The sequence below is a fragment of the Phoenix dactylifera genome, chromosome 17 (genome assembly GCF_009389715.1).
Source record: "Phoenix dactylifera cultivar Barhee BC4 chromosome 17, palm_55x_up_171113_PBpolish2nd_filt_p, whole genome shotgun sequence".
Lineage (NCBI taxonomy): Eukaryota > Viridiplantae > Streptophyta > Magnoliopsida > Arecales > Arecaceae > Phoenix > Phoenix dactylifera.
Genome location: NC_052408.1, coordinates 12,495,295 through 12,511,513, shown reverse-complemented (window position 1 = coordinate 12,511,513; position 16,219 = coordinate 12,495,295). Strand labels below are relative to the sequence as shown.

General features: G+C 40.8%; 2 protein-coding genes across 3 annotated transcripts; both read right to left on the bottom strand.

Moving 5' to 3' along the window:
• Window positions 1-397: 397 nt before the first annotated feature.
• Window positions 398-3,737, bottom strand: LOC103717876 (protein PLASTID MOVEMENT IMPAIRED 1). The gene has a single exon (XM_008806427.4). The coding sequence runs from the start codon at window positions 3,142-3,144 to the stop codon at window positions 616-618; it is 2,529 nt and encodes an 842-aa protein (XP_008804649.2). The 5' UTR covers window positions 3,145-3,737; the 3' UTR covers window positions 398-615.
• Window positions 3,738-5,017: 1,280 nt separating this feature from the next.
• On the bottom strand, window positions 5,018-13,218 carry LOC103717884 (calcium-dependent protein kinase 26). 2 transcript variants are annotated; one of them, XM_008806447.4, is made up of 8 exons: window positions 12,097-12,826; window positions 10,970-11,113; window positions 10,739-10,891; window positions 9,785-9,900; window positions 8,979-9,146; window positions 6,164-6,388; window positions 5,282-5,424; window positions 5,018-5,200 (listed from the first exon to the last, which is right to left on the bottom strand). In XM_008806447.4, exons 1-7 carry the CDS (start codon window positions 12,824-12,826, stop codon window positions 5,293-5,295), a joined length of 1,668 nt encoding a protein of 555 aa, XP_008804669.1. In that variant the 3' UTR covers window positions 5,018-5,200; window positions 5,282-5,292. The 2 variants fall into 2 exon arrangements, with proteins under 2 accessions (XP_008804669.1, XP_008804660.1); XM_008806438.4 differs by having other exon boundaries at window positions 5,018-5,424; window positions 12,097-13,218.
• Window positions 13,219-16,219: the final 3,001 nt, after the last annotated feature.

Sequence of the window (16,219 nt, the reverse complement as noted above, 5' to 3'; positions counted from 1 at the left end):
AAAGATGAACGATGTATCCGTTAAGTATAGTTTGTAATAGCATAAAGAAATAAAAACAAGCATTTTAAGCTGAACTGATTAATGATGTAGGTGATGGAGAAACAAGTTGAGATGGGTTAGAAATGAACGATGAGTGTACCCTAGAGGCCTCAAAGGATCGTTACCAGACACATATAGCTGCGTAAAAGGGTATAAAATGAATATAATTACTGTCTGTTAGACCAAATTCTAAGCTTAATAGAACTAGCTATTTCTTTTTATGCCAAAGAAGTTGTCGGCTTGAACTTTGAAATGTGAAATTCCCACTAATGGAATGTATTCCAGGTGTTCAGGCAAGCGAGATGGGTTAGGAATGAATAATGAATATACCAAAAACCAAGTTGGATCCTGAACTAGATTTAGGTTTCCCTTAATATTAAGTTAATTTTCTTCTTATTTTTTTTTTCCTTTTTGACACAGCATCTTAAATGTCTGACTTGAGAGCATTGCTTCCAATACAAAGCAACTTTACTACAGGGGATTTCTCTTAGAAAACAACAACAAACAACCTCAGGACGCATACTCTGAGAGAGAGAGGATACGATGATATCCAGAAGAGAGCTTGGTCATCTCCTTCTATTGCTCGGAAACCTTCACATCAGGATTGCGAATCGGCTTGAGCCACATATCAGCCATCACCCGCGACGACATGCTCCAGACCACATCCTGCCCGCCCTTTGCCTGCGCCAACTTGCTCTTCTTTCTTGCCTTCCCCGGCCCAAAGGCCACGAGCCACTGCATGGCGGTCAGCCTCTGCTTCTCTCCATCCCAAATGCTCCGCCGCCCTCCTGACTTCAGTTTCAGTCCTCCGACGTGCAAGCTCGCCAGCTTGTACCTCCCTTCCTCATCTCCAGCATCATCCACTCGCACTGCTTGGATTATAGCAATGGAAGGGGCTCCCACCATCTCGTATCGCCGCACTGGATCCCTCAGCTGAAGAATCACCAGCAGCGTAATCATGGTTGCTCCACTGCAGGTCTTTGCCCAGTCTTCAGGTGGTATGGCAGAGTCCAAGGGGCTCTCGCTGTGTGCTTTGCCAACCAGAGATGCTACATCGAAGGGAGATTCTTCTTCGGCCATTCCTGCCTGGATTTTAAGAGCTTCCACTGCCATTGCCTCGATTTTCTGCAATGAGAAGGCTAGAATCTCCTCCATCGTAACTGGTTTCTCTCTCACGTTCCAAATCCCTGTCGAAATCCTCTCCTTTCTGCCTTCATTCATCGCCGTGGCCATTGTTTTCAGGATCGCAACTGATCTGGCTGCACTGGAGTTTGCACCTTCTTTGTTCCTTCCGCTTATGATCGCCGATGCTATTCCCTCAAATGCTATTTGCTCGGCGGTCTTGCCCATCAGTTCATCCATAGCTGCGAGCGAGTGTAGCTTGGAACCCAGTTCTTCCGAGCCCAGTGCAGCCAGTCTCTGAAACACCTCGAAACCACTTGCCAGCTTCTGATCCCCAAGAATGAATGGTTTTGAGATTTGCATTGCGAGCTTTGGAGTTTCTTTTCTCCGTAGTTCTACATCGAAGGGATTCATGGCAGCCAAGTATCCTCCATCCCTTGTCTGAACTATGGAGCCCAATCCCTTCCCAAGGTCCGAGAGAAAAACACTTGTTTCGGCATTTCTACCTTCTTCTGCCACCGATTTCATCAGAGCAGCACGGTCCAGCATGTCTTTCTCGTCCTCCAGCTCGAGCATTTGAAGGAATTCTCTTGTCACCGTCTCTTCCTCGGCGTCCAACCGCTGCCTTTCATCTTCCTCTGCCGTCTTCGTAGGATCTCGCCCATCCCGCATCATCATCGACTCGAGGGCCTCAATCTGCTGGGCAATTGCGTCAAGTTCCGGCAACCGAGTCGGGTGGGCGGTGTCATGCACCACTTCCTTCACCACCTCGCTCGAAACTGATGTTCCATCCGCAGCCTCTTCAAAGACTGCTGCTTCTTCTTCCTCTTTTTCTGCTTGAATCTCAACTCCCTTCTCGACAACTTCAAACTCTGGAAAGTCTAGTTCATCTTTCGGCTCCGGTTCAGACTTGTGGATCGACGGAGAGCTCGAGGGAGGAGGGCCTGGCTCATCAAGACTGAAGTCATCTATCCCCTTCAAATCGATCGCCGGCATCTCTTTAGTCGGCGACGAAGAAGGTTCCGGTCTTGTAATCCTCGGGCTAGAAACACTGAAAGAAGACTTCGATTGCCTCCGAGCAAAAGAAGAGGAGGAATCCTTCCCCTTACTGCTTGACTTCCCCACCTCAGCTTGGTTGTAGATCCCAAAACCTCCATCCTCCATGATCTGAAAGCCCAACTTGAGGACCAGCTCGCCTCCCTTCGCCTTCCCGGAGAGCGGGAAGGTTGTGTCTCGCTGCCGGATCCGTGCCCCCTCGAAGCTCCCCTCCATGGACTCCTTAACCAGCAGGCTTAGGTCCACGATACTGTTTCCAAAATCAAGCTCGGGAGCATCAACGGCCACAACTGAGATAAGGAACGGGCGGGCTTCCAACTTAAGTGGCTTCCCCGCGCCAGAGCCACCGCTGCAGTAAACATGGCATCGGATGAAGAGCATCTCCTCGAAGTCGGCGGACCCCTGCAGGACCCTCGAAGGCATGGTCCGTACGGCGCCCTCCTTGGTTTCCTTCTTGCGGACAGCAACCGAGAGGCGAAGGCCATTCATGGAGGCCGGGAGGCCCTGCACGGCGACGACCTCCACGGAGAAGAGGCACCCCAGGCGCCGCATCATGATATGGGACAAAGCGCGCATCGGCTTCCAGTTCCATATCCCCTTCTTCTTCTCCCCTGCCGTCGCTCCCGTCCCCGCAGCTGGTTTCTGGTTCTTGGATGGACGGCCGAGGCGGTCGTCTTCGGCCCCGTCATCATAAGGTTCGTGCTGGGGCTTGGGGCGGGAGCGCCAGGGAGACATGGACAAGCGGCGGGACCGAAGGTGGCGCTCGGACTGCGCAAGCTCGGCATCGGAGGTAGGCTTGGCGGAGCTGGGGAGGGCCAAGGAGGCAGTCCGGCGGGCGGTGTGGGCTTGGTAGAGGGAGTGGCTCAGGGCATCGAGTTCCTGGAGGAGCTGGTTGTTGGAGTTCCTGCGCTCCGACTGGTCCGCCATGGGAGGAGGCGGTACGAGTGCTTGTGGTGGTGGCCGGAGGCGGTGGTGAGAGGAGGATTAGAGTTTATGGCCTAGAAGCTGTCATGCATTGAGGCTAAGATTTTTGGATATGTTTGTGTTAACGTATGGAGGATATAAGAGAGAGAAAGAGAGAGAGAGCAGGAATCAGTGTTTATCACCGGGGAGGGCATTGGATGGGGACGCAGCAGTCCTTCGCGCGAAATATGCCTTTCTTCCTTCGCGCCTCCGCGACCGTTGAATCATCCATCACTCGCTTTGAGATCTGTGCAGGTGGACAGCTGACAGAGTTCGGATCGTTTTGAGAGCTGCGGGTGGATGATCCAACGGTCCACAGGCGTGAAGGGAGACGTATCCTTCTTCGTTTTTGTGACGTCAACTGTTGGATTCATCGCACTGCTCTCAAAGCACTCCGAACTCTCTCTTTTATTTATCCGCACAGATCTCATAGCAGAGATTGCGGGATCTAATGGTGCATGTCGCGAAAAGAAAAGATGAATCATTCTTTTGCACCAAAAAATACAACGAGAACAGATGGCCGATTTGATGGCTTCCATGTGATTCTTACGGAGGAGAAGTTTATGTGGAAAAATGTGGGAGGGGTCACCTTGTGAAATGGTTGCTGATCTTCCATGCGTCTGGCCAGGAGGCATGAAGGATATTCGCCACTGAAAATGATCGGTGGGGTCTATTTCAATGCTATCCGCCGGATTCTTATTTTATCCTAATCCGAGTAAAATAGTCTACGGTCTTAGTAGATGTGGAGGAAAAATGTTTCCGAGTTGGCCGTCTCTACTGTGGAAATCATATATTTCATAATCTTTTCCAACTTGGACGATGGAATTATTCTGTGACTAAATATTTTGTTAATCGAGCAGTCAAGAAAAATCTGACGCACTGATAGAGTACAAATTAAGTGGTCTCATTTGTGATCGACTATTCAATGGAAACTCTATGGGTGGAGAAGAGAGAGTTGCCTAGAGCTCTTCGAGACTTGTTATCTTTTGATTTTTTTTTTATATACATTCACACAAAATATGTATGAGTCATTTATTGTTGTTAAAAAAAAAAAAACTGATTCAGACATTTGTATTTTAAGTAATATAATTACTGCAGCTGACTCTCCTTGTCCTAGGCTAATATAAATCAAGTTCCTTAACTTGTGAAAATAAAAAGGTGCTCACGATCAAACAAAGATGAGGAAAATGAATCATATCAGGTTTAACAAAGAAAAAAAAATAATCTCAACAAAAAGCTAAGATATAAAACAAAACATTCACCATTGCATGATAGTTTAGTCTTGGTGGGTGGTAAGTGAAGAATTCTCGAAGTTGGTAATTAGCGGGAAGCAATGAAATCATAGTAATTATTCCTCATAGTTATTGGAATAATGTTTTGGATATTTCTGGCCCCTCCATCAGACACCACTATTGCAGGTTAATCTGGGTATATACATATGCATTTTTATTTTTAAACCAAGGATTCCATCCCTTCTCTTAGTTGAATGAAATTATAGAGATAAATCATGAATCAATCAAAGAAAAGTACAAAGACTGGATGAAACATAGGATTCCTATAGGTGGATATTTCTATATGACACACATTTAGGGCTTGACCCACTTGGGCAATTAAGCATCAGAATATGCTGTATGGGTGAAAGTAAGCCGACTTTAAGTGCGGGCATATTAACTGCAAAGCCATCTCATCAGCAGAGACTTATCTCTTAAAATTTTTGACTACTCCAGTAGCTCAAAAAAAAAAAAAAAAAAATCAACCACAAATCCACAATATATTCAAAACCCACACTAGGGGATATTTCCAAATCAGGGTCGAAGCTGGACTTTGGTTTGAATTGTTTGATCTAAAGAAGCCCTTGAAATTTTCACCATATCATTTCATTATAGATGTTCATTTGACAGAAGTGTGTTCTAACAATCAAAGATATCTTTAACATGTTGACTCCATATTCTTTGTACAACAGAGCTTTCTCATTTTCCAAACTTTGATAAATATCTTTAAAAGCTTTGCTGTCATTTCTCTACATTCAAATTCACAACACTAGTTAAAAAAAAAATGGCAGAATGAGGAAATAATTGAAAAGTTGTGACAGAATCTGTACATGGTTAAATATCAGTGAGCTCCAGCTGCATCCCTCATGGCAAATTTAAAAGTATTCCGCATGGTTCTTCTTCCAATTGGTCCAAATCCCATATTACCCTTTTGCATCATGGCAACAAACTCATCATAGTCAATACGACCATCCTGAGACATGAAAACAAAATTCATTAAAAAAAAAAATTAATTCTACACGAGCATTCGGCATTTTCTTTGAGTAGATCATTTCTATAAAGATGGATAGATAGACAAATAGACAGACAGACAGATAGACAGAGCCCATCTGAATACATCTAATAAAAACATCAACATGAAAACATCATTTCCGACTCCTCAATTAGCTTATACGAATAGGCTAAATAATGTGAAGATAAACATATTCCAGTTAGTGCTATCAGCTTGAGATTTTTTAGAATGGGAAGCTGGCAAACTTCCTGAAAGCGGTTAAATAATTGTAGTTAACAAATTTCTTGATACTGACAGCATTCTCCAAAAAATTTGAGAGTGTTTACCTAGTACATACATCATAACATTCAACTAAAATCTAAATATGAACAAACGATGACCAACATGGTGCAAATAACAAAGTAAGAAAAACTTTAAGAATTGCCACAGCATCACATGACATTAAGCTCACCAGTGCAAATGCAAGTTTATGAAACCTGATTTTCTGAAGTATGCCTGTATGTTAATGACATATATCAAATACAACTATTTACATTGCGTTAGGTGATGCAATGTTGGCAGAAAGTATGCTTTCTGCCAACATTAATCACTGATGTGCAGAATCTGTTGGTTCCTGGCCATGATTAGTACTAAAGCTTATGCTATGACATTCAAAGATTTTGATTTCATGTTGGAGAAGTTGTACAAGATGGTTACTTACATTATCCTGATCAACTTCTTTGATAATGTCTTCAATAAGAACATCTGTCATGTTATGCTCTTTACAAGCTTGTTGAAGCTCATCAACAGTTATATAACCGCTTCCATCCTTGTCAAAATAGGAAAATGCTGCCACCAAATGTTCTTCTCGTTCGAGTTTGTTAAGATGTACTGTTGCAGCAATAAATTCCCCATAGTCAATGGTACCACTGTTGTCCACATCAGCCTAATATGAATTTAAATTGGTCAGTCAAATTAAACAAATAAATCACATTCATCCGTCATGATTATCTCTCAATATGCCAAAAGAATATCTCAGAAGAATGAAATAAGATATACTTATTATTAAAGACAAAAATGAAAAGAAAAAGAAAAAAGGTTGATATCTTCGGGCTAAGGCATTAGCAACAATCTGACAGTACCACATAGTGTAAAAGGAATGAAGAATTAGCTGTCTCACCCACTTGTCCAGTTTCTTTACCAGAGTCACTGCCCAAGAATGCAGAAGAAATATTCTGGCAATGACAAATAACAGTAATAATAATTTGAGGTGCAGTGCAAAAAAACAATTTGCTTCTAGACATATATTTCTTCAGTTTCTTCTGTTTCATGGTCTGAAAAACCACAGTGAACACTACTGCCCATCCTTCCAATTGGGCATCCAATTTAAGCTTCTGAAAAAAAATATTATTTAATCACAGAAGAGGGGGAAATTAAAGAGTGCAACAAGATTTGAGAACACAGAACATAATCTGTTTCCAAACATGAGGCAGAAATCACAAGTAGCAGGATTAGGGGAAGAAGGAAATCCTGCTATTGGATAGTTACTATAATTGTGGTGACCACCAGGCTCTCAATCACTTGCAAGAAGCTCTGGGACTTAATCATACATAAGTGGGTCAACTTGTCTAGAACAACAAAAGATGGGTCATTTGTGCACGAAGGCATCTAAGAATACTAGATGATGATGCCAGATCACCTTTTTTTTAAAAAAAAAGAAAAGTATAATTTGTGCTTCAGAGCTATATTCATTCCTAGGTAAACAACAATCTGTGCATCAGAGCACTAGGTCCTGTTGATAGATAAATAAATTGACAACTATATATTACTTTGATATAGGATAAAGATACAAAAGTCAGTCCTAGCAGGGTGTATAACAAGGAATCAACTGGCAGGTTCTCATCAAAACACCACCACTAACTGGATTTAAATTTAATGTGCATTATTGTTGAAATAATCATATTAAGGGTGAAATAATGTCATTTTTTCATGCAAATAATGCATGTTATTTGACATATACACTTCCAAAATCTTATTTCAGCCACTAGCATGATTGTTGTTGATTAAATCCCAATTATCAATATAAAAGAGATGAACACCTCATTATAGCATAAAGAAATATAATCTCTTTCTGATGTATATTCCATTATTTAAACAAAATATCATTTTTGAAAGTAAAAAAATTGGTATGGTTGCCTGAGAAATCTTAGTTTACAACTTAATCTCAAGATTTTATACTTCATTCTTGCTTTCTTGCATATTTTCTTGTTTCCTACAGAAAGACCTCTACTTGAGTGTCCAAAAATAGTTGTGTGTGTTAAAATGAACAGAATCCATAAGCTACAACTTAAGAGCAGGAATAAATACCACTTTCAACCAACTTGGAAAAAAATGTGCATCATCAACAGAAACAAATAGTAGCTGCAAGACTGCAAAACAAGGCTCATCACATGTTCCTAGATTAATGATTGTCAGTCATCATCCAAGCAGATTTCATGAGCTTGCAAAATTCATATTTTATTAGCATTATTTTTCTCTCCTTTTTCAGGATAATGGTTATCCAAAATTAAGTTATGATAGATTTTTGAAAAGGTCATTAAAGAAAATTATGCCTTACATATCTGAAAAGAACCATAATGAACTCCAACAAATAACTTCAGGAAAAAGTTATTTAAAACTTGTTCTAAATAATGGACCATGCCCTGCCACAAGGAAACAATTTCAGCCCCTTGCATACTGCAAGTTTTAGAGTGAAAAGAAAAGAATGCATGACCATCAGTTAATGCTAATTTAGTTAAATTTATCATGACAAATTAAAATAATGCCACCAACAGAGAATGATCTACAGAATAATAATGGTAAGAAAAAAGCCCCCAACTGGATAGCTAAAAGCAATGGATTTAGCAGCACCTTAGAAGGAAAATAATGCATCTCAGGGAAGGAAGCAAGAAAACTACAGGTGTCTTTTACCACAGATTAACTGAATAGAAGTCAGTTAAAACCCACCTAGTGCTGATTAACTTATGTTCTCATTCAATATAGGTTATATGAAATTTATCTACCCCATTTGTTATGAATACTTCTTGGATCTTACAGTTTTTAGAGTAGTCCTGCCAGATGTCCCATGTGACCAAAATGAGCTAAACCAGTTATATAAGGCTACCCTAATTCATTTAATAATCGCAATTACTTGTACAAGACTATGAACTTCAAAAATTAAAATTCTTTTTAACTATTCTAATAAATAAGAGATCCAAACTTTAAAATGAAACACATAAGCTAAGACCACGTCCTTTCGCTCACTATAGGTGGCAAGATTCTAAAATTTTTTGCTGCATTAGCAGCAATACATGTCCACTAGCAAGAGGCACTACAGGAATATGTCCACACATAATGTGCAAGTGTCATGTTCTACACTTAACATTACGCTTTCAAAATTTTTCAATATTCCCGTCGTCTTTTTTTCTATATCTTTTGTTTATGTCTTATCATTAACTGTCACGAAGAAATTTTGTAGCTCCTTAAAAGTTGCTTACCGCATCCATTAGAGCACGAATCTCTGATTCTTTCAAATTAGAACCATATCTTTTCAGACCTTCTTTAAGTTCATCAAATGTGATTGCACCACTGTTGTCTGTGTCCATTGTCTGAAACATTTCCCTTAGTCCAGCGATCTCCTCCTCTGAAAGGCTTTCAGCTATAACCTGATAGGATGTAGTACAGTTATCAGAAAACCATACTGTAGTATTACATTTTCACAGAAATGCAAGGTAACATTTAGAAAGAAAACTTATGACAGAAGCCAAAACCTAAACTAGAATTTGCACCTATATGGCTGCCTAAAGCAATACAAGCATGATTTCCTTAAGCATATAACTGGCAGAAGATGTGGTTGCCCTGATCAGTTATGGTTATGGAACTGTGTTCTATTAATATCCATCAGCAGCAGAGCATAGACCAATATATTAAGTCACAGCATCTCTACCTAACTCTTACAAAGCATATTATCGGGGTAGGAAAGAGACAAGAAATCACAATTATGATACATGATTAGATGAAAATAGTGATTATTTATAGCAAGAACAGTTGTTTGTTCACATATATAAAGATTAAAGAGCCCAGGAAGAAGGTTTCTTTTTGTTAGGAAAGCCAGTTCATTCACTACTTATAGGACACTTAAACAAAGAGCTGCAGCAATTTCATGTTGGAAAAGAGATGCTCCTAGTTGGAGTAGATTGAACAACTTAGAAAGAAATGCTTCAGCTGAACAAACTAAAAATGATAATTTTATAACAGCATGAAAAGTTGATATAATATTTTCAAGATAAGTAAATTAACTTACTCTCAAAGCCATCTTCTTCAACTTATTCATTGCAGAGAATTGTTTAAGGCGAGAGAGAACTGCTGGATCCAGTGCTTGATCAGGAGCAACTCCATTCTCACATATCCAAGGATGACCTGGCCATTAGAGCAAAACAGGAATGTACCGACATAAAATAAAATACCAATATTTCAGAAGTGGGCCAGCTGATGGTACTTCTAATTAAAGATATTTGGTAATTTGGCATCTGGTCCTGGCACCTATGGGAAATTCATTCATACCAATTAAAAAGTATGCTATTGTTAACTTATTGACAACAAGCTCAAAGAGAGCTAAACAGGAATCAGACTCAAACTATAAAGCTTCGCTACAGAACTGTAGTAACTTTACATGAAGTTTATTGACTCTGCTGACTTATAAAAGCTTCACAGACAAACAGTATATTGGACAGAAAAGGTGGATACCTTGTCCAATAAGCTACCCCACTCCTTGTTAGTAAGTTGAAATCTCAGAAGTCCCAATGTTATAATGTCTGACTTGGAGCCAACATTACCATTGTTGCCTTAGCTTTTGATTCATATAAGCCTAAGATTAGTTCCTTTTTCCAATATCTCATCAATAAAAGTTGCAGTGGCAGTGGCTATAGCACTAAATAGAAATGAGAGGCCAAAAGATAATAAAATTTAAGCTCAAATAGTTAGGATAAGGTTTGCTGGCTGTGGTTATCAGCAAATATTAAGTTCATGTATATATGAGATAACAGACAAAAACCATCACATCATAAAAAAAATTCATTAATGCAAAACGGTCAAGTATTACCACATGGGTTCATGTAAAGATGAAGACACAAGAAAATGACCACACTCTCCAACATGATTCTTCTAGGAGTTCAATAGTTCTGATGCAACTGTCTACAGTCTCATTTCATATTTACTAACGGGAAGGCATGGACTTTAAGTGAAGAAACTGACATACATAGTACTTCATGGGCTGTCAAGCGTTCTGAAGGATGGGAGCAAAGCATTTTTCTGACGAGGTCCTTAGCACTGTCAGAGATCATAGGCCATGGTTCTGACTCAAAATCAATGTGTCCCTTCAAAACAGCATCAAAAATCCCTTGCTGTGTTTCTGGAAGAACAGGCAAAATCAGAGCTGGGAATTGCTACAATTACTATATTGCATCAGCAGGGCAAATTGAGACCATACCAGCCCAGAAAGGCGGTACACCACTCAACAATATGTAAAGTATAACACCAGCTGTCCAAACATCAGCTTCCGGCCCATAGTGCTTGCACAGTACCTCAGGAGCAACATAATACGGACTCCCCACCACATCTGTGAAAATCTGACCTGAAGTTCCAGGAAAAGCAAAAAAATCAGCAACGATATATATACATGTAATTCAAAATATTTGAATTAACCACTGGTTGACCAAGTTTTGAAACTTCTTCATCTATATTGGAATCATGGACCTAACAGGCAGGAACGAAATGATAGGACTTGGCCAATATGAAAGATGCATGTACGGTTCAGCAACATACTTAGATGCACCGAATAGGAAAGCCTACAAATTGATCCTTCGGATTTAGGAATTCTTTATCAAGAATAGCTTTCTACATTTTATGCAATTTACATTTTGCATAAAGGTTTTAAAAATAGAAAGATGGGATAGGCTAAGTACAGAAGATTCAGATAGTTCCAGAATATATGTCATTCCCATCAGCTCCATTATAGCAAGAGATCTACTTCATTATCCAGCCATTTATTTACAATGCAGAATTATTCAAAATTTTGGTGTCTCTATCAATGGTAGACAATCTAGTCAGAATACTTGATGTGTTTCAAGAAGTTACCCAGAACGAATAATACAATAGCTCATTAAAAGGCAGTTTTAACTAAGGGCAGCAACAGCAGCCACTGTTTTCAGGGCTAAAACAGGGATACTCTTTGTTATGAAAATAATGGTTACAGCCACACCAAACATTTCATGGAAATGGAAGAATTATCCATACCAAACAACAGAAGAGTGCGACAACTGGGCTCGTTCGCAATTTCTTCTTCATCCATACACATCAATGCCCCACATGGCAATTAATCTTCCAACTCTTGCAATAATTTTACCTCTTTCTACATATGATTATCTCCCATGGAGCAAACAAATAATAACAAAAAGTTGCCAAGAATCAGCTAAGTTTAAATGATGTATGAATGCAGAATTCAATTAGCTACAACCATCATCAAGTAATATACAATACAATTCTAATATTTGACAGGATTAAGACATGCTAAAGTCATCAAACTTAACTCAACAAGAGGAGTTTTTGCAGGCTTACCAGGTTTGAAGAAGATGGAGAGCCCGAAATCGATCGCCTTGAGGGACGAGTCATCATCCTTGTTTGCCAGCAGGAAGTTCTCCGGCTTGAGATCCCGGTGCATGACACCAAGCGAGTGGCACGCCTCCACGACCCCAACAATGATTCTTGTCAGCTCCGCCGCCTTGCGTTCGCTGTAGTGCCCCCTCTGTATGATTCGATCGAAAAGCTCCCCTCCCTCGCATAATTCCATGACGATGTGGACGTAGAGGGGGTCTTCGTACGCCCCCTTGATCGCGACGACATTCTTGTGCCCGGAGAGGTGGTGCATGATCTGGATCTCCCGCCGCACGTCCTCGACATCCTCCTTCGAGATCAGCTTCCTCTTCGAGATCGACTTGCAGGCGTAATCGATGCCAGTGGCGATCTCGGTGCAGAGATAGGTGGTCCCGAACTGGCCCTGCCCCAGCTTCCGGCCGAGATTGTAGAGGTCCCGGAGGTTGGGGGTCTTGTGGCCGAGGACGGAGGCGGACTGGGAGTCGGCGCCCCGACGCATGGTGGTGGCCGGCTTGGGGGGGTCGTTGGGGATCAGGCGGGAGGCGGGGTCGTCGGCGGAGCCGGAGGCGTCGTCGGAGGAGCTGCGACGGTCGTGGTGGCGGCGGCGGCTCCGCTTAGATACCGACCGGTCCGCGGGATCGTCGTAGCCGTGGAAATACTTGCTCGCGAAAGATCCCCGGCATGTGTTGCCCATGAAACGCCCACGAAATCCCTCAACACATCGAGCTATGGAGATCACCAATTCAGTAGCTTTTTTTGACGGAAAAATTGCAGCTCCGGCAGCTCTGCTGAGCTCAAAAGCATCAAATTCTGGAGAAAAGATTGGATTTTGGCATCGAAATACTCGAAATTTAGGGTGGCTGGAGGGAAAGAAGCGACCGAGAAGAGAGAAGAAGAGAGGAAAGGTTGGATTTGGGGGGAGAAAAGCCTGGGAAAAGGGGGGTCCACTTCGTGTTCTAGAGGAATTAAAGAAATGGAAAAGGTTTTGCCTTCCTACGTTTTTCCTCTTTCTTCTTCTTTTTCGTGAAGATTAGAAGGTGGGGAGGAAAGCGAGGAATAGGGCTGACTTTTTGTTTTAGGAATTTCGAATGAAAATTGGGTTTTTTTTTTGAGTTTGTGAACAGGACAAAAATTGAAAAGTACACGCTTGAGATCATGTGTCTCTTCATGTTGTTGACCAAGACTTCTTCCTCTTTGAACGTCAAAGGATGTGAGAGGATGAAAATAACAGAAATAACTGTCGGATTGTGGGGGAACACTCTAAATATAGATATGGTGCATGTATTGGTATCATCCTCTCAAGTCATGCACTGACTGCAACCAACAAAGGTGGAGAAAAGTTAAGTTTACTATTTATATTTGTTTACAGGGGAATTTTCAAGATATTCATAGAGCAATTGAATTGGATTGACCACATTTAGCTGGATTTTAGCCACTGCTAAATTAAGCCACTTGCAGCTAATAAATAATAAAGATAGATTAGCACTCAACAATGGAACAGCTAATCACATAAAGCTTGTTCATAGTAGAGACATATAAATAGGGACGCCGCTATGTTTGCCTAATAATCTCTTCGGCACACGGTTTATTAGGGGCTAAAATGCCAGCTTTGCGCTTGATGGTTCGAAAAGGACCATTTGCTGAACAAGTTTTGGGAAGTTCATAGAGGAGACAAAGTAGCAGGGTGATTTTTTCTCGGAAAAAAAAATGTTTCGTTAGGAGGAGTCATCCTAAGCGATCCAAACTATCTCTCTCATGTAACTTATTTCATCGCTTCTATCAGTATGTTGCCAAATAGGCCACATTGGGTCACTCATTGCAAGTGTCAATTTTTTTCTAGCTAGAATCTGATGGAATAGCCATTCTGCAAGTGATCAATTGTGTGTGTTAGTACCAAAAATTATATGGTAGAGCGCCGGCACTTGTTTTTTTGAGAATTGATAAGAGAGACTTCACCTGTGGATCAGCAGCCATGGCCGAGGATATCATGTTGTCAACATCATCCAGCTTAGTTCACAGCTTGCCCAACTCTTCAGCTATTTTCTGCTGGAAGAATTGAACGAGAAGCAGAACCACAAGAGGAGATATAAAAGCTACAAAGGTAGAAGTCAAACAGCTACTATCGTGGAATCCTGCATACCACTTCAAGATGCTTGGATGGTTTTTGTGACACCTTGGTGACTTCTAGACCTGGAGCTTCTGTCTTGGCATCCAGTTCTACTTCTTGGTTGCTCAATGATTTTGACCTACAAGAGATATTATCTAACTTTAAAAGTGTGCATGGGAATTGAAACATATTGACATCGATCTATGGTTCCAACTATCATGAATCATGTTGTTCACTGATAAATATTCACCATAAATTTTCCTGTAGAACAGATGTCCTGCTCTAAGAAGACCCATCTAGCAGGATACCCACAAGATAACAAATGAGAATAAAGGTCGGTAAACATAATGTGCAAAGAAATATTTCCATATTGAAATATGAGTATTTTTGAGAAGTTATCTACTGCTACTCCATTGCTTCCCTGTTTGTATAGACAGGTTTTTTCAGCAATATCTACAGATTCCCAGGAAAAACAGGCGTTGTGTCTTCAGATAAGCGCGCAACGTCAAGACTGCATTGATGACAGCACAGCAAGCCGATAATGAATGGCCAAGATCATCGCTTTATTTTTTATTAAAAAATAATATAGAAGCACTATAGCAAAACCACCTTTTTCTTTAATACTTACCTTTTTGTAACTGTGTTGCTGTTTGCTTCTCTCTTAAGTCTTGTAACATTATCTAAATTTGTCCATGGCTGTCTTCAGATTGCACAAGCTCTTAGGCCCGATTGCCACCTTAGCTTTGTTCCCATTTCTATCCGAGTCCCAGACTCAAATCTTATTCGGTCAGGCCTTCAACAGAGGCTCGCAGATTTCTCACAACAAGGACTAAATCATCCTTCGCTTTGGAACGCACTGCCGTGGAAACTATCACCCCTGCCCCCACCCACCCCATTCCTCATTGTAATACTTCTCAAGATATTGTTGTCATTTGGACATTGTACATATGATAAATTATAAATCAAAATGTCACTGTAGATGTAGGTTGTCTATTGTGTATTGTAGATGAGATGATCTGAGTCACTGGACAGGGTGGTACCAGCCATGCTGACCAAGTTTGCTGTCAAATACCTTTTCTCAGAGGAAGGTTATCATCAAATGATCTTTATCCTGCACATTGTCTTCGTGTTCTGTGTTCTAAGAAATTTGTTCCATAACCATCCAGCCGTTATAATGTGATAGTTTTTAAACCAAGGCACCAGGAAGAAGTTTACGTTCGAGTTAATTTGCAGGCAGACGGGATAATAATTGAATACTAACTGGAACAGCCAATTGTATGTGCTACCTTTGAGAGAGTATTGGACTGAGATCATGAGCAAGGAAAAGAAAGATATGAGGTTCAGCCCCAAGTCTGATAATCTTGGTGTGGTTTAACAAGTTTTGCATTCCAAAATACATGTCTTAGAGGACACTTCTGATCAAATGTCTCGCAAGATGTAGCTAAAAGGATCTTGCTGCTTCAGTGGAACAGATTTTTGAGAGTGGAAGCATAGAACTTTGGTAGTGATGTTGCTTTATGATTCAGCGAGACTAACTATCAGAGGCAGTCATTTTGCTTTATGATGTATCGAAACAAATGCGTGTGCCCTGGGAGTTTAAACCATGAATTTGGCCCTTCTCAAAACTATGAAAAAAATCATGGAGGGTCTTCTTAGCTACTTGGCAATAAAAGTCCTTGAAAGTTATGATGGATTTTGGCTTCTGAATTCTGCACAGTTGAATTTAGGGGAATTCAAATGGACTGGATGGAGATGGAGCATACATATTGAATGCCTGACTAGGAGATTGTGCTTGTGGGTTTTAGGAAAATCCTCAGTTGTATTCGGTCATACAATTTTAGGTAAAATCAGGTCTGGGAATAAGTTAGAGCTTATGGCCTCCAAATAACTTCAGGAAAAACTAAACTACTAGAACAATAGTTCCGGTCATACTTCTAACACAGTTATTATTTTTGCCTGTCTCGTTTTTTTTTGGGGGGG

What these genes read in the sequence shown, in the direction of transcription:
- LOC103717876 (XM_008806427.4), bottom strand. Translation starts at nt 3,144, where the DNA reads ATGGCGGACCAGTCGGAGCGCAGGAACTCCAACAACCAGCTCCTCCAG.
- LOC103717884 (XM_008806438.4), bottom strand. Translation starts at nt 12,826, where the DNA reads ATGGGCAACACATGCCGGGGATCTTTCGCGAGCAAGTATTTCCACGGC. An exon ending in CTCCATCTTCTTCAAACCTG is followed by an intron (nt 11,114 to 12,096) that starts GTAAGCCTGCAA and finishes CTGGAACTTCAG; the next exon opens with GTCAGATTTTCACAGATGTG. An exon ending in AAGAAGTTGATCAGGATAAT is followed by an intron (nt 5,425 to 6,163) that starts GTAAGTAACCAT and finishes TTCATGTCTCAG; the next exon opens with GATGGTCGTATTGACTATGA.